Below are 16,372 nucleotides of genomic sequence, written 5' to 3'. Positions count from 1 at the left end.
TTGAAAGTCGCGTCTCTCATTCCGTTCGTCGCATCGCATCCATCGCAAACAGTTTCAAGAAACCATCGAGTTTCTCCAATTCTTGTCATGTACCTCACCTTCAAAACAAGCAATAAACCAGTAATTGCGTGTTCGACACGACCTCCTCTATGCAGGTTCTCGTCGCATGCTTGATCCTGCTCTTGCTTCGGTTTTCCATTACCTACATATTCTCCTCAGATCTCGCGGGAACTATCCTACATCGTGGCTTCCTTGTCGACCTCACATTCCTCCAGCCATGGCTGACTACTCGTCTTTCATGGACTGGAGTCCTGCCACTCCTCCGCGATCGAAGGACGATCCTTACTCTACAAATTATGTTCCTGGTGGATGGCCTGCCGAGCCGCCTACCCCACCTTCGACCGTTGCCGTCGTCGCGCGAAGACCTGCGCCATCGGGCTTTCTACCAACGGCGAAAAGATTATGTCAAGGCCTCGGGGCCGCGGTCGCATTCGGGTATACCACCGCTACATCAATATCACGATACGCCGTTCATGCGACAACCGCTGCTGTCACTGTCCCAACTTACAGCATCGTCCGTCGCGTCCAGCAACGCCAGAGGCATAGAAGGCCTCAGCCTCCCAGGAGGCAACGAGGCTCTTCACCAAGATACACCCTACCTGAATCGCCATGGAATCGAGCAGTCGCAGCTGCAGACCAGGGCGCTCCTCGCCAACAACAAATCCAGCAAAGGGCCGCTTCGCCTACGCCCGCTCCCAAGGTTAAAGCAGCTCTCCAACCAAGCGCACCTCATCCGAGCACACAGAATGTCCTCTATAGTGTTCCTGACCTGATGCCTCCCGGCATGGCAGACGCGATTCGAAACAGGAGAAAGATTGGAGGAACGCGATCAAGAGTGCGCAAGCCAACATCACCACTGTTTCCAAACATGCCGCAATTCACACCTCCACCCAAATTTCCACACGCCCATACGAATACCCCCATTAAAAGGGAATACACACCTCCGGAAGAGGAACACAGAGAATTGAAATCGCAATTTCCGCACTTGGGTCAATTCCCACCCACGCCTCCATCACCACCGGCAAGCTTTACGTCTATTTCACCTGGCGATCAATTGAGAGATGAGATGGATGCGGCCAATGACAGCGATTCAGGAGCCTCATCTACTTTTTCCAGCTATCGGCGTCCCAGAACTTTGAGCGTGAAGAAGCAGAGATCGCCGCCATCGAAGTGTGCGAAAACCGCGCCAGTCCCTCATGTTGGTCCGAGCTCACAGTCACTGAACACGGGCGCACCCGCCATTGTTGTCCAAGAGACGACAACCGCTGCCAACGCTGAAGGACCGACGGTTGTTGACACAACGTTGTTATCACCACCACGCATCAAAAAACGTCGTGTCAGCACGCCGAGAAACAAGAAGACCACCAACAACCCAACCAGCCCAACCACGCCTGAAACAGATCTCTCTTCAACATGCGACTGTTCTCCTGGTAATCTCACGCCACAAGTCGAACAAAAGTCGACATCCTTGGACGAAAGTGACATCTCTTCATTCTTTGTTGGTACACCACCCGACCCGGCGGAAGACGCCCGTCTATTCAAAATGATCATGGCAGGCGGTGGCACACCCACCCCAGAAAACAAAATAGTCGCCACATATGAGAAAGCCATAACATCACAGCCGACCACGAGCGACACGGCAACAATTGAACAAAGCAATCATGACGCCATCGATGTCAATCTAATAGCACCAGAATCAGGGGGTGAAACAAATCCAGATACAGTCACAGAGAGCGAAATTACAACCACGGATGATGTGGCGGAGTCCGACAGCATTATTATCATGCCTCAGGAAGTAGGGTCGAAGACACCACAAGCGGTGGGAACATCACAAGCCGTAGACTCAGCGGAAACACCATCAAAGGATCCGACCACACCATTACGCAGTCCACCGCAAGCAGAGTCCGAGCAAGTGGACAGCAACGTAGAGCTACAGGGATCAATGTCTCCACGCACACCCGAACTGCAACTCGCACATCTCACGCTCGACGATCCGTACACACCGGATGTGCCCACGCCGAAAGCAACACCTCATTCAACAGAAAGGAAGCAGAGAGTGACCAGAGCAGAAGCAAGAAGAATACAATTGTTGGAGGAAGTGCAGCACTACGAGATTGCACCATTGGCAGATGAATGGGAGAAGAAGATCCAAGCAGCCTTGCGAAGTGGCCACGGCGACTTCAGAGCCACTGATTTCACTCGAGTCGTGCCACTGATAAAAGGACGAGGCACAGATAACTGGTTGAATGACGAAGTCATCAATGGGTATCTGAAACTTATCGTCACTCACGGGAAGAAAGAGGACCGCCCGACACAGGTGCCCACGCATCATGCGTTCGTCTCGTTCTTCTACAACAATCTCGAAACTCGAGGCTACGAAAGCGTCAAGAGATGGGCCAGTCGAGCCAAGATCGGCGGCAAAAACCTGTTGGATACGGAGGCCGTGTTCATTCCTATCAATAGCGGCATGCACTGGACCCTTTGTGTTGTGTCTGGGAAGAACAGGACAATCACACACTACAACAGTTTGAGTGGGAATGGGAGGAGGTATGTGGAAACGGTCAAGAAATGGGTGACGGAGGAATTGGGAAGCGCCTACAAGGAGGACGAATGGAAAATGGAGTTTACTGGTCCATCACCACAACAACAGAACATGGACGACTGCGGAGTGTTTACTATTACCAGTGCCAGGCAAATTATGCTTGGCCTTACACCCATGAGCTATACAGCGAGTCAGATACAGCTGCAGCGGAGGAGGATTATTGCAGAGCTGATTAATGGGGAGCTCATCAAGAGCACGACGGAATGACACAACGATACCCACTGTACGACTATTGAATGATGTTACGATTACGAAGGGAATTGGTTCTGGGATTGCATTGCCTGGATACATTTGTCAAGCCCGAGGGCTTTTTGAGCGACAAGCGCTCTATCAAGAGAGGGGATTTACAGCACCCTAATTGTGAAAATAATCAATAATACTAAACCTGAAGCACATTCAACGTCTGATGAGGCTCTCTTGTAGATGAAAAATACATGATGCACGAGCAGACATTTCTTGATGCATCCTTGCCAGCCTCGGCATGACCAATCACATTCGCCAAGAATAGTGTGGCATCGCTTCATTCAGCCTTGGGACTTTTTGTTTGTTCCCTCTGAACAATTTTGTTTCACTTGCATTACGAATCGTCTTCCTTCGCTGACCGTTCCTTTCCTGCATGAGTCTGAAGAGATTCCGCCAATTAAAATACATCGGCCGATGTAGTGGCGATCGGTCTTCATCATGAATGTCACCAACGTGACCACGGGGCCTGGTCCAGCAATGGAGTTCCTCGGACGCGTCGCATACGAAGCGGAGCTCATGCAACCCTTGATTCCGACATACTTGCATCTCCTGGTATCAGCCATCTTCCCCATCTGGACAGCGGCACATTCCTCACTGTCGAGACCACCGTCGGCGGCTCCACGAAAGCGCAAACGCAAGTCAAAGCAAAAACGTGGTTCTGATGATGATGACGACGAAGAAAGTGATGGTGAGGACGACGAATCTCAGAAGATCGAGAGTCTCACGCCCTCGGACGCCATTGTCTTTCCTCTCCTTGCTGGCGCGACGTTGGCGAGTCTGTATTTCATTCTCAAGTGGTTGCAGGATCCGGCGTGGTTGAATTGGGTTCTGGGCATTTACTTTTCGGTGATTGGACTGTTTTTCGCCCTGGGATTTCTGAAGGACGCGTTCAGCGTGGTGCGATCGTTCGCGTTGCCCAGGCATTACTCGGCGGGTGGGAAGTTGTGGGAGGTCAACTCACGACATTCGGGTTATAGGTCTGCAGGCGGCGATGCCTTCAAGAAGTCTCCGTTGCCAGGATTGCTGAGGATGGTACCGCTCCCTGCAGGACTATCAAAGCGCATGTGGGACTTGCGACGGCTGCTTTACGCGAAGGCGCGGCTCAACCTGCATGTTCGAGGGCTCGTCACGGTCAAGACATCCGTCGACGTCCTTGACGTGGCGAGTCTTGTTTTGTCCTGCGTGATCGTGTATTACCACGGCTTCGTCGCCAAACCGTGGTTCCTGACGAATTTCCTGGGCTTTGCATTTTGTTACGGCTCCTTGCAGTACATGACGCCTACGACGGCGTGGACTGGGACACTCGTGCTCAGCGCGCTGTTCTTCTACGACATTTACTTTGTGTTCTTCACGCCGATGATGGTCACGGTTGCGACAAAGTTGGATGTTCCGATCAAACTACTTTTCCCTCGGCCGGACGGTTGTGTCTTGCCTGTTGGTGCGGCTGAGGGGTCGGCTGCTATAGAAGAATACTTGCAGTGTCTGGCGAAGAAGAGGACTATGGCAATGCTGGGCTTAGGCGATATCGTGGTACCGGGAATGGTGCTGGCTTTTGCGCTACGGTTCGACCTGTATTTGCATTATCTGAGAAAGACGACGACTGAAGGTGACGAGCAGAAGAAGCCGGTGTATAGCAGTGCAAAGGGAAGTTGGGGTGAGCGATTCTGGACGAATTACAAGCTGTTGCCGAGCGATGTCAGAGCGAAGACGTTTCCCAAGCCGTACTTTTACGCGACTATCTTTGGGTATCTGGCTGGCATGATCACCACGGTGATCGTCATGCAGGTTGCGGCGCATGCTCAGCCGGCGTTGCTGTACCTGGTGCCGGGAGTCTTGCTGTCACTCTGGGGTACTGCATTGCTGAGAGGAGATTTGAAAGCTCTTTGGGAGTACAATGAGATGCCGGAGGAGGATCAAAAGAAGAAGGACGAGAACGCCACGAAGTCAAAAATCGATGAGAGCGAAGGGGCTGCGAGCAATGCCACGCTACTGACGGGAGAGACGGAGCAACAGGTTGAGGGAGAAAAGAAGGAGGCTGAACCCGAAAAGACGGTCGAGGGTGGATCTGCAAGTAAGAAGACAGCTGAAAAGGGCCGGCGACGTCTTGTTTATCTCTCCATCACATTGCCTGAACCACCTTCCGAAGATGCTACGGGTGGCAATAAGCCCAGTTCGACTTCGACAAGCTCTCCTGAACAGGCAGATGACAGCTCTCCCAAAGATGTCAATGTGCAGCAGGATGACAGTGGCTCTTTGCTCGATGAGGCAGCACGCAGAGCTGATGGCGAGCCTCTGGAAAAGAGGGCGAGACGGGTGTGACTGGATGAACGAGTCTTCATCTCGTTCGATGCATGCATAGCGGACGGGCGAAAAGAAAACGGGTATTCCAGGCATCATGCACAACCGTGACAGGCAGACACGTGCTCATTGTTCAATAATGATATACATGCATTCCCTCTGGCGATTTTGTCTTTGCCCCGGTACTGAATTCAATGCAATCGTACGATGTTCATGGGTGTAGCTCCTCTTCTCGTGCGAGTCTCTCGATCACTCTCTTGTTCATTTGTTCATTTCTGCTGCCTTGGCTTTCAATTCGTCCTTGGATGCGGCTTCTGGCATGTCTATGGTAGGCGTGGGTCAGCATAGGCACTGTAGTTTGTCAATTTGTGCCAGTTTCTCACTGTCAGAGATCTGAGGGCCTTTTGAATGGTGGTCTTGTGCAGATGCTGCTTGCTTGATGGGCTGCTCATTCTCCTTGTGCAGGGGGTGGTCGGAAGCAGTCGAGTCGGAGGACTCTTTGGCGACTTGGTCAAAGATGTGGGAGGGGGCTTCCTCTTCAGCTGGATGTTGAGGCATGATGTCTGGATTGAGGTTGGATGGGTTTCTCTATTTGTTGCGTGATTAAGGTCGAGTGTTATGGGATTAGTATGAGGGATGAGTAGAGGTAGAGAGCATTATGTAGATGTCAATGTCACTGGCACCTGCGGCATTGCCTCTTCCGACTATGACGTGTTTACCAACTGGTGGGGTTCATATGACGGAGCACAAGTACAGTATGGGAAATCCACGAACAGGTGTTCAGTGGCCCCCCTTTGAATCGCTTAGTCAAGGTACGGACGACTCACAGGTGTTTCAAGGTGATTCATCAAAGAGCGAGACAGATACGGCGTTGTTGTTCTGATGCATGCCCAGCAATGCGCTGGAGTGATCGTGTGAGCGAGTCTGTCAGAAGTATCCGGGCTGAGGCTTAGGCGCCACGGCCCCCGGAGTTATCAGCCACACCACGAACTTAACGAAGGCGTCTCCAAATTACCGCCGCCTTTCCCCATTTGCCTGCACTTGAACCTCAGGCCTCATCTTATCCTTTAATCCAGCTATATTCTTTACATTCTGCCTAGGAGTGAGCACCCAGTCCTCCTCCAGTACTCTGTCGGGCTTCGGCCCCTTGTATTCTCGCAAGCATTTCCTTCTCGTTGCCCATGCCAATAGCTCGGCTTTTCTTCGCCAACAACTATCATCATGCCGTCCATCCTCTCCGAAGCGGATAAAGAGACTGTGAAGCGTACAGTGCCAAAGGCCGCCAACAAGATCCAGGCTGTCGCCGTCGCTCGACTATACGTTGCCCATCCCAACCGAAACCGATGGACGAATACAGGCCTGCAGGGGGCTGCTGTCCTCTGCAATGACTTGGTAGGAAATACCTTCTGGATCAAACTGGTCGACGTCTCTCCCGCCAACCGAGGCGTCATTTGGGATCAGGAAATCTACGACACGTTTCAATATAACCAGGATCGCACCTTTTTTCACTCGTTCGAGCTGGAACATTGTATGGCTGGCTTGTCGTTCGTCGACGAGAAAGAGGCGCGGACCTTCAAGAAGAAAATGGATGAGCGGGAAAAGAATGCCAGCAAGCAGACAAAAGCGCAACCTTTTGCCTCAGGTGCCGGTGGAGGTCAGGTCTATGTACCAGGGGGTTCTCATAAACACCACAGTCGAGTGGGCAATTTCCTTCGTCTTGGTGGTCACAGGCACAGTTCCAACAACGCTATCCCGCAAGCGCAACCGCAGTCTATCATCCCTCAGCCCGTCTACAGCTCAACACCTTCGGGTCGTCCACAGAGTAGTGGAGATATCGACCTGGCAGATCCTACTTGGAGACCTATTCTCAATGAGTTGGTGGAGATGGGCATCACCGAGGACCAAATCGCCACGAATGCGGCCTTCATCAAGAACTACATCATGCAGAAACAGGCCGAAGAGATGGCAAATGGCATTGCTCAGGCCCTGCCCCTTGCGGGCGAGACACGATCAAGAGGGCCTCCACCACCGCCACCGGCCGCACCGCCCTCGCGATTGAGCCCAGATAACACGGGCAATACAACTTCATCGAGCCGGCGTGGCCCTCCGCCTGCACCACCGCCATCAAGAAGGCCTGTGGGAGGCAGAGCGTCGTCACCTCCGCGGTCACCCTCACCACCCCCTCGCACGCCATCTCCTCCGTCCACTCCGCAACCGAGATTCCGTGCACCTCCTCCCCTTGCGGATGCGGGCAAGTTCGCCGTCAAAGAAGGGCCAGCCATGCATCCTTCTGGGCGAACCCGAGCCTCGTCAGGGTCGCTTGCAAACCCTGGTCCTCCACCACCACCTCGTCCACCCAAGACGCCCATCGAGGAAGAGCCGCAAGGCGTATTCAGGGTGCCGCCTCCTTTTACAGGGGAGCGCAAGTCTTCAGCTCCTCCACCACCTCCCAGTCGTGGGCCTGTCCCTCCGCCGCCGCCAAGCCGAGATCCATCTACGGCTCATGTCATACCGCCTCCTTTACCACCAAAAGCATCAACGCCAACCGCGCCAGCTTTCATCCCTCTTCCCCCGCCGCCTCCCCCAGCTCGCAACAGTGCTCCTCCTCTACCGCCTCCCAATACAAGGGTGGTTCCTGCTCCGCCAACAGGGACTGGACCACCTCCACCGCCGCCGCCTCCAATGCCGTCCTTATCTGGTCCTCCACCACCGCCGCCTCTCCCATCGTCCTCGGGGCCACCACCTCCGCCTCCCATGCCTGGTGCCAGTGGCCCAGCACCACCTTTACCCCCTGTAGGCGGCGATGACCGTGACTCACTACTTGCCGCTATTCGCGGCACAGGAGGGGGCGGCCTGCGCAAGGTTAGGGACACTGAGAAACGAGACCGGTCATCAGCCATGGTGCCGGGTACGGAATCGAGTGCGCCTCCGCCACCATCTGGTGCGCCGGGAAGTTCTGGTGCTGCTCCGGATCAAGGCGGATTGGCGGGTGCGTTGGCTGCTGCCCTCAGTCAGAGGAAGAAGAAAGTCAGCGGGAGTGGTAAGTCTTGTTGATTGACTATTCTTGTTGCGTAGCAATTGCTGACCCTTTTTGCAAACAGATGACGAAAAGGAGGACGATGATGACTGGTGATTTAGTAGTGATTGTGTTGGATGTGATTCGCATGGGGTTTTGCGGCTCTGGAGAAATAGCGTGCATGCAGTTAAGCAAGGTAAGAGAACAGCGGGCGTCAACCGTACATGTTGGAAGCCTTGTCAAATGCGTTGGAGCCTTCCGGGGGGAAACAAAATCTATACCACATATGCAAGAATTCATTGAGAGTTCTGTAAGTACAGTAGTGGATGCTGATTGACATTATAATAGTACATTGCTCGTGAGATTCGGCGTCTATCGGATATGCCAATATTCTGGCAGACTTCTAGTAAAAACAGACCAGGTTGTCTTTAGGGTCTGGATGTAAACATGTAATACATCCATTTCTGTAAAACGCCCCGAAACCACAATCATGGCATCAATGCAATTGCCCGCTCGAACGCTGTACAAGGAGAAGAGATGGATGACATAACGTGGTTCATCAAGAGTGAAGTTCGAAAAGTGGCCAGCAGGCGGACTCTCAGCCTTTCTTGTGCGAATGATGATGATGATGGTGGTCTTTCTTGACCAAAGCCTTCGGTTTCTGCGCGTCGGCTTTCATTCGCGTTTCAACGTTCTCGACGTCGTCGTCAATCGTCATCCGGCGGCTGTCTCCGGCGGCATCAGCGTCGCTGTTGGAGTCAATTGGTCGATCGCCGTTCAACCTGTGCACACCCAGTCCTTCCATACCGGGCCAAAGCACGGGTCCAGACTGTTTGCCGGAGAGGTTGACTCCTCCTCCTTTCAATCGGCCGATCCGTTGTGCTTGGCTCTCAACAGCTTCACTGCGCCAGTTGCCTCTGCTAGCGACTCGAGCCCGCTGTGCCAGACTGTCAACGCCCTCACCCCACATGCGGACTTTCTGTACCTTGCGCAATTTGCGCATGCCGTACATGCATATGACGCCAGACAGGACGAAGCAAGCGGCCGTGACACCGGTGAATCCCCAATTTGTTTCATCGATGAAGTTGTTGAGATTCATGCCGTATAGACCAGCTACGAGGGTGCCGCCAGCCAAACCCAATGTTCCGACGCTGAATTTGAGTTCCAGCAACATGAGCTGATTGCGATTTGCGTCGAGAATGGCCTTGACAACTTCCTCGGTGTTTCTGATGTTGTTGATCAAGTTGCCGGAGATTTCCACTATTTCATCGCATATCTTGTGATACGACTCCAGAAGCATCTCGACTTCTTGATGGTCGTTTTCGGGTCGAGGCTTTCCTATTGCCTTCCGCTCAGTCAAATACATGGCAGCCAGGTCGTCGTCTGCTTCGAGAAGGTCATCGATGGCATCCCTGACAAGTCGTGCCTTTTGCTCAAAAGTACCAAGCTTTTTGGAGTGTATGAGTAGATGTCGTAATTTGTCTCGATCAATATCCTCCTCTAGCTCACTGAGAATGTGTGTTACTGGCTCTCGAACCAAGGCGAACTCGGCCTCGAGACCGGACGTGACGGATATCAGGACCGCTTCGAGCGCCCTGAACTCATACGGGAGATATGTAGAGCCATTTCTTGGATCGGCTTTCTGTCTTAGCTTTCCCTCCAGGTCGTACATAAACAATGACTGGGTGTAAGAGTCCGTGCTTCCGTAGGCATCGAACACAAGTACGCGATCAGACTGGATCAGCACTCGGAGATGTAGAAGGTTTAACAGGATTGCAGAAGGCCGAATGAGGATATGAGGAAGGACCGACGAATCGATCTTTCGAAGGTCGCGCGGCAGTAGACCATATTTGGCGATCAACTCCGACTTTTTGAACTCGCCAGACACAAGCGTAACAGACCCATTCGCATCAAATTCGGTGCAACGTAGTTTCAGGTCCGCACCAACCGGGTTCCTAGATAGGGCACGGGAAAGATTGAAAAGCTGAGCAGATGTCTCATCGTGGCCAGCACCTGCGCCAGGAGGGTCTGGAGGGATTTTGGAGCGTGCTGCTGCTTGTCTTCTTCTCAGCCAACGCAACCAGAAGCCTGGGTTTTGACTACCAGAGCTGGCGTTTCGCGTATGGGGAGGATTAGGAGGAGCGCATTTCGGAGCGGGCAGAGCCTTGCATGGCTCTTTGTGGCGACGGCGGAGTTCGTCAAGAGTGGATGGCTGTACTCGAGAGAAGTGGACAGAGGATGTCGTTATGTACCGGCATTGCGGAGGCCTTGTCGCTGAGACGGAGGTTGTGAAGACTGAGTCGGCCTGTGATCGCAGAAAACGAAGGAGAGTCCGGGAAGGCGTGCAAGGCGTCTTCATTGCCCGCAGGATCAACTGCAGGTATCACGGATACTACACAGGGTGCAGCAACGAGACAAGTACTGCGTGAGGATTGAATGAACGGCTTGTTCAGCCTTTGACTTGCGCAGAGACTTGAACGCGGCTTGGAGAAAAAAGTTGCTTCGGATCACTCAAGTCCTTGGCACGTGTCATTTCGCGTTATCGATATCAGATTTAGATTATCGCCGTCTTCTTGCCGTCATAATTCTTTTCCTCCCCTTCCCCTTGACACTTTCAATTATCATGCAGTATTTGTATGATGGCTCATCAAACAGCCTCAAGGCCAGAATGTTCATGTGTCACATTGTTGTCGACACACCTCGAGAATCCCACAAGAGGTCTTTTACCTGTGCAGAGGGTATTCTGTCAACAAGGCTTCGAGTGCCTACCTACGCTAACCGTTGGTTCTGACCTCACATGCTGCTAACCCCTGATCAATTCATTCCGGCGGTCTGTCACTCTCAGAAACGACGTTCACAGCGTATGCACGTGCGCGCAGCTTGGTAATACCAGGATCCGAGAAGCAGGAACTTATCCGACTCAAATTCCTCCCGAGGTGGAGGAGTTCACCGTGGCCAGCCATGGACGACCACAACCAGATCCCACTGCCACGCGTCTCCAGTGGAGCGACCTCTGTCACACGCTTGATCAGCGTGGCTGCACATGTCCAGCTACAACGCATACTGGGCACCGGTATCGGTAGCTTGCAGACTTTGGTAGGTGTATGCTCAAAGGTGAAGACTCGTGTTGTGAAATTGTTGCTTCATCCTCAGTGCTCAGATAGCCGATGATCTTGAAGAGCACATGGCCGACTTGAACACCCTGGTCTTCGCGGTTAGTGCCCTGCTGCCCCTGGTCTTTATCGCGCCGAGACGAGCCAGCCTTGCCGTCACCAATGATGTGGAAGCAAAACCTCCGTCCCTTCACTCTCTGTATCATCTCTTCCTCATGCTACCATTACGGGGCACATGACTATTGAGGATTTCGACGTTAGTCTGTCACCATACCTCCACTTCCCCAAAGAACTGACGTACGGAGTATCTCTTCCTACCGTGGATCGACGAGGCTGTCAGGGGCCACTTCTCTTGCATAAGAGCCTGGAAATTACCCATCTGATGTCGGACATACTTTTGCTACCGCCTCGCTTCGCTGTGATCACCTTGTGGAGGTTGGGAATTGTCTATTCTGATACGTCCAAATCCATTTTCTGGAACAGGTTTAGTGCTGTTTCTCCGCGCACCAAGCTGATCTCCGCCGGGGTTTGACCAATATCAACTCGAATCCCTATCCAATCAAGGACTAAAGAACGGAGCCTCTTTGCTCGAAAAACAGTTACGCCCTGTCCCAGCCCCGGAACTTTTGCAGGGTGAGTGCTGCACGCTTCACGAAATTATGCGCGCTCAAGTCTTTTGACCGCTCTGCTCGAGTACTCGACCCACTACCCCGAAGCTCGCCTGGGGTAGCTTCTGGGGAATTACCCGTTGTACAGTGTCTTCACCGCACGAGCCTTGTTGAAGAGCATTCCGCAGTCCTACTTCGGCGAAGTCCTTTGCGGCATTTCAGATCCATGTCTATTGCCGAACGCCCCACAGAATGGACAGATGTATAAAGAGCTGTATATCACCTCGGCCTCGGTTGATCTGATCTGGACGATCGCTCAAGTATACTCTTTACAAGTCCTCATAACCGCACAGACATTGCTATCCTGAGGGATCGCTAACCAGCCAAGATGGGTCTCGGAGTACTAGATGATCATCATCTCGAACATGTTCCCGGAACCGCACTGTTGACTGATATGCTGGATGCCGAGCATCATCAATTCCATGGTAAGACAGTCCTTCCTCTTTCCTCCATTCGTTGACTTACCCATACATTCAGGCCGCGACACGACCGGTTTGAAGCACGCCAAGGGACGCAACGCCGACATTGTTCTCGTCCCTCAGCCCAGCGAATCACCCAGAGATCCTTTGAATTGGCCAATGTGGAAGAAAGACCTCGCCTTGCTCATTATCTCCTTGGATACCGCCGTTGTTGGTGCATGGGGTATTTGATGGCTCTGTGCCCTGCTACCGATACAGCTTTCTGACAACTCCTACAGGCCCGATGATTTCCCCCGGTTACGCTACCATGGCCTCAGATTGGCACATGTCCTACAACGCTCTCAATGGAGGATTGGGCTGGGCGGTCTTCGCCATTGGAATCAGTTGTTTCGTGACCAACGGTCTCTCAGTGAAATATGGTCGTCGACCTGTCATCATTCTCGGCAACTTGCTACTGTTCATCTCCTCCGTCTGGGGCTACTTCGCACACAGCTACCATTCGCTCCTCGCAAGTCGAATTTTCGGTGCCATCGGAATGAGTCCCTTTGAAGTTCTCACAACAGCCATCATTGGAGATCTCTACTTCGTTCACGAGCGAGGTCTACGTCTTGCATTCTGGGGTCTCTGTCTGAGCGTGGGTGTCGGAGGAGCGAGTTGTGTTTCCGGCTACATCATTCAGGCATGTTCCTACGCAAATCTTCAAGGACCGGGCTAACGAAATCCAGGATATCGGCTGGAATTGGACGTATGGAATTTGCGCCTGCTTGTATGGAGCATTCATCATCTTGATCCTGCTGTTCGTCCCCGAGACCGTGTATCACCGTGACCCAGCGTACAACCTGGATTTGGGCACGCACGATCACACCTTCGATACCCTTGACACAAAAGAAATGAAACCAGAACACCCCGAGCACCTCGAAATGACCAAGACACGCACCCATGTTGGTGTCGTTTATACCGGCGCCGACGAGAAGCCTTATACTTTTTGGGAACAACTAAAGCCCGTGCGCGGGGTCGAGTCCGAAGAGAATTTGCTGTACATCATCTTCCGTCCTTTTGGAATGCTGCTCTTCCCCCAAGTGCTCTATGGCTTCATCACTTACGGTCTGTCGACGTCGTGGTTGGTGGTCATGATCAGTGTCCTCGCACAGCTCTTTACCGGACCTCCCTACAACTTCAGCATCTCTGACGTCGGCTTGATCAGTATATCAGCGTTGGTCGCTTCATTGCTGGGATTCATGGCCGGGCCTCTGAACGACTGGTCCGTCAAAAAGCTGGCGAGAATGAACAAGGGAATCTACGAGCCTGAATTCCGCCTTTGTCTCAACATTCTCACCCTCATCCTGGGAACGGCTGGTTTCTTTGGCTTTGGAGCAACCCTGCAGAACCAAGCCCCCTGGGCTGCCCCAGTCGTGCTTTACGGCATCATGTATTTCTCCATGTCCTTCTTGAATATCGGGTATGTCTTTCTGCCTCACTTGACTTGTTGTGCGCTGACTCACGATACAGTATCTACGCCTACATCACCGAGTGTCACCGAAACAAAGCTCCCGAAGCATTTGCATCGCTCAACCTGCGAAACATTTACTCCTTTGGAATGTATGTTCCTCTTTGACCCTGAGTCTTGTGGCATTTCGTGCATAACCATCACGAAGCACATGACTGACTGAACCTTCAGGAACTACTTCATCTCATCTTGGATTACAAGCGAAGGACCCCTACAGGTTTTCTCCATCATTGGCGGCTGCCACATCTTCATCTGCCTTCTCACTATCCCGATGTGGATATTCGGCAAGCGCTGCCGCAGCTTCACCGCCAGGAACAAGTTGTTCCGCAAGATCCAGGATTCTTAGCTGGTGATTCTCTGAAGGCTGGCCTCGGCTCGAACGGCCACAGGATATGTGGCCCCAGTCGGCAAAAGAAATGTAGGCAGCAAGTCCACAGCCATGAACTCTGTGCAGACACGTGTAGTCATGTACATACCCAGAATGACAAACATTGAAAGATATAGTAGCCTTGCAGTATATGCCAATGTATCGTAATTGGTTCAACATCAACAAATGCATTCTCGACGACATGATCTACATCGCCCGTGAATCTATATCTACCTACCTGGATACTTGCCGCCCCCGCAGATCCTTAAAGTGGGACATCCCTCAGCAAACGCGGGGTCCTATCGTACTTGTAGACATCAGATATCGAAACGCAGTTCAACTGACTGGGTGGATTCTAACCTCTACGTTTTCTCGGCGATCCTTGATATCCTACAATTATCCAAACCCTGAAGTGTCGATCATATTGAGTCTTAGCTAAACTCGTTTGAACGCCCATCTTCGCACATATCAGCAACACCGGATTAGCAATACTCCCCTAAGTTGACTTCGCGCATCTCCGCGTACGGATACGACTTCGACCTTGAGGCAAAACTACAGATAAGGAGGGGAGCAAAAGAGAGAGAATCGTATACTTTGCGCATCGCCTCGCAGGGCTCTTCGCCATGGCGGCTCTATCAGAACAAGGCAAGATGCGCGTCACTCAGGTATGTACAAATCCATTCCCATACTGTCGTTTGGTCTTCCGTCCAGGACGCGAGCATATTACTTCGCGGCCTCCCCATGCGCTCGGCGGCTCTCCATTGACACTCAGGCGTGCAGATATACACTTACCCGATCAAATCGCTCCGCGGCATATCCCTACCCAGCTTGGACGCCATGTACACTGGCTTCCCTCACGACCGACGGTTCATGCTGTTCAAGGTCGACGAAGGGAAGAACATGCACGTCGCGTATCAGACGGAGATGTGTTTGTTTACCACGGCCTTCGCTGAACCCGAGGGAACAACGCCGAGCACCGTTGTCGTGTCTTATAGCCTTGAGCATACGTTCAATAAACCGGAACAAAAAGTCGGGAAGGACACACTGCAAATACCGCTGACACCGGAGGTAGATGGTCTCGAGGAGGTGCCGATCACGATGCACGGCAGTCCCTGCGTAGGATTTAATATGGGCGAACGGTATAACGCTTGGTTCAGTGATCGGTTTGGGTATCCGGTTAAACTGTTGTATATCGGGAACAACAAGAGACAAGTGCTCGGGAATATGCCGCCCGTCGTCGCGGGGAGGCAGAGGGACGGCTTATCTGAGACGGACGGCAATGCCAACCGTGGCAGTTCGTGGCTGAGCAGTCTGACGTCGACGGCCAATTCGCTGGTCGGCGCGGTCATGGGACCAGGCGAGAACAAGGAGAACGAGTATGATGGTGTCGACGAGGGCATCTCGTTCGCCGATGTCGCGCCGTATCTGGTGGTCAGCAGCAAGAGCTGGGAAGACACGCAGAGGAGGTTGCCCGAAGGTGAAACCATGGACATTTCCAAGTTCCGGCCCAATATCATTGTTGAGGGTGCCGACCAAGAGTACGATGAGGACTATTGGGCGGAGCTGATGATAGGCGATGGCGCGAAGATCGTGCTCACCCAGAATTGCGCGCGGTGTAATAGTCTCAATGTGGACTATAGCACGGGCAAGGTCGGTGTGGGCGAGGCCGGCAAGATCCTGAAGAAATTGAATAAGGATAGACGGGTCGATCCTGGTGCGAAGTGGAGCCCTGTATTTGGACGGTATGGGTTTCTGGCGAGAGTGCCCGAGGGGAAGAATGCCGCTGAGGTCAAGGTGGGTGATGAAGTCAAAGTGCTCAGAAGGAATCCCGAGCGGACCAAATTTGGTAAGTTTGCAACTGAGAGTTGTGATAGCAGATGCTGACTGTATTGTTGCAGAGTGGCCTGATTTGAGCACGAACTGATCGAATGAGTGTATGACTGTTACAGTCAACGAGGGTCCTGTTGTTGGCGTACTGTTGTCCTCTTGGCCTGTTCACCTTTACGGCCGTCATCGCTCGGGTCGGTCGGATTTGTTGTATCGTCTCTTAGCATGTTCTGTTGTCCTGGGTTGCACATT

At 52.6% G+C, this 16,372-nt stretch overlaps 7 protein-coding genes across 7 annotated transcripts; 5 read left to right on the top strand and 2 right to left on the bottom strand.

Moving 5' to 3' along the window:
* Positions 1-28: 28 nt before the first annotated feature.
* EDD37DRAFT_619949 (uncharacterized protein) lies at positions 29-3,074 on the top strand. The gene has a single exon (XM_062815889.1). The coding sequence runs from the start codon at positions 167-169 to the stop codon at positions 2,867-2,869; it is 2,703 nt and encodes a 900-aa protein (XP_062672465.1). The 5' UTR covers positions 29-166; the 3' UTR covers positions 2,870-3,074.
* On the top strand, positions 3,064-5,546 carry EDD37DRAFT_219666 (minor histocompatibility antigen H13). Its single transcript, XM_062810404.1, has one exon. The coding sequence runs from the start codon at positions 3,344-3,346 to the stop codon at positions 5,222-5,224; it is 1,881 nt and encodes a 626-aa protein (XP_062672464.1). The 5' UTR covers positions 3,064-3,343; the 3' UTR covers positions 5,225-5,546.
* On the bottom strand, positions 5,345-6,076 carry EDD37DRAFT_219634 (uncharacterized protein). Its single transcript, XM_062810403.1, has 2 exons — positions 5,587-6,076; positions 5,345-5,526 (listed from the first exon to the last, which is right to left on the bottom strand). The coding sequence occupies exons 1-2, from the start codon at positions 5,759-5,761 to the stop codon at positions 5,465-5,467; spliced, it is 237 nt and encodes a 78-aa protein (XP_062672463.1). The 5' UTR covers positions 5,762-6,076; the 3' UTR covers positions 5,345-5,464.
* A 348-nt stretch (positions 6,077-6,424) lies between these two features.
* Positions 6,425-8,336, top strand: EDD37DRAFT_560498 (uncharacterized protein; the record flags this gene model as incomplete). Its single annotated transcript, XM_062813848.1, has 2 exons — positions 6,425-8,243; positions 8,305-8,336. The coding sequence occupies 2 exons, from the start codon at positions 6,425-6,427 to the stop codon at positions 8,334-8,336; spliced, it is 1,851 nt and encodes a 616-aa protein (XP_062672462.1).
* A 56-nt stretch (positions 8,337-8,392) lies between these two features.
* On the bottom strand, positions 8,393-10,692 carry EDD37DRAFT_619945 (uncharacterized protein). Its single transcript, XM_062815888.1, has 2 exons — positions 8,568-10,692; positions 8,393-8,415 (listed from the first exon to the last, which is right to left on the bottom strand). Exon 1 carries the CDS (start codon positions 10,576-10,578, stop codon positions 8,818-8,820), a length of 1,761 nt encoding a protein of 586 aa, XP_062672461.1. The 5' UTR covers positions 10,579-10,692; the 3' UTR covers positions 8,393-8,415; positions 8,568-8,817.
* Positions 10,693-12,096: 1,404 nt separating this feature from the next.
* On the top strand, positions 12,097-14,331 carry EDD37DRAFT_219615 (serine/threonine kinase 16). The gene is made up of 6 exons (XM_062810402.1): positions 12,097-12,425; positions 12,478-12,642; positions 12,698-13,098; positions 13,145-13,878; positions 13,929-14,018; positions 14,098-14,331. The coding sequence occupies exons 1-6, from the start codon at positions 12,329-12,331 to the stop codon at positions 14,270-14,272; spliced, it is 1,662 nt and encodes a 553-aa protein (XP_062672460.1). The 5' UTR covers positions 12,097-12,328; the 3' UTR covers positions 14,273-14,331.
* Positions 14,332-14,917: 586 nt separating this feature from the next.
* EDD37DRAFT_219533 (uncharacterized protein) lies at positions 14,918-16,364 on the top strand. Its single transcript, XM_062810401.1, has 2 exons — positions 14,918-16,139; positions 16,192-16,364. The coding sequence occupies exons 1-2, from the start codon at positions 15,131-15,133 to the stop codon at positions 16,215-16,217; spliced, it is 1,035 nt and encodes a 344-aa protein (XP_062672459.1). The 5' UTR covers positions 14,918-15,130; the 3' UTR covers positions 16,218-16,364.
* The last annotated feature ends 8 nt before the right edge of the window (positions 16,365-16,372 follow it).

This window comes from Exophiala viscosa (genome assembly GCF_022695815.1).
Source record: "Exophiala viscosa unplaced genomic scaffold EDD37scaffold_2, whole genome shotgun sequence".
In the NCBI taxonomy this organism is placed as follows: Eukaryota; Fungi; Ascomycota; class Eurotiomycetes; order Chaetothyriales; family Herpotrichiellaceae; genus Exophiala; species Exophiala viscosa.
Note: the sequence above shows the minus strand (reverse complement) of the source record. Positions and strands in the feature narration are given on the sequence as shown.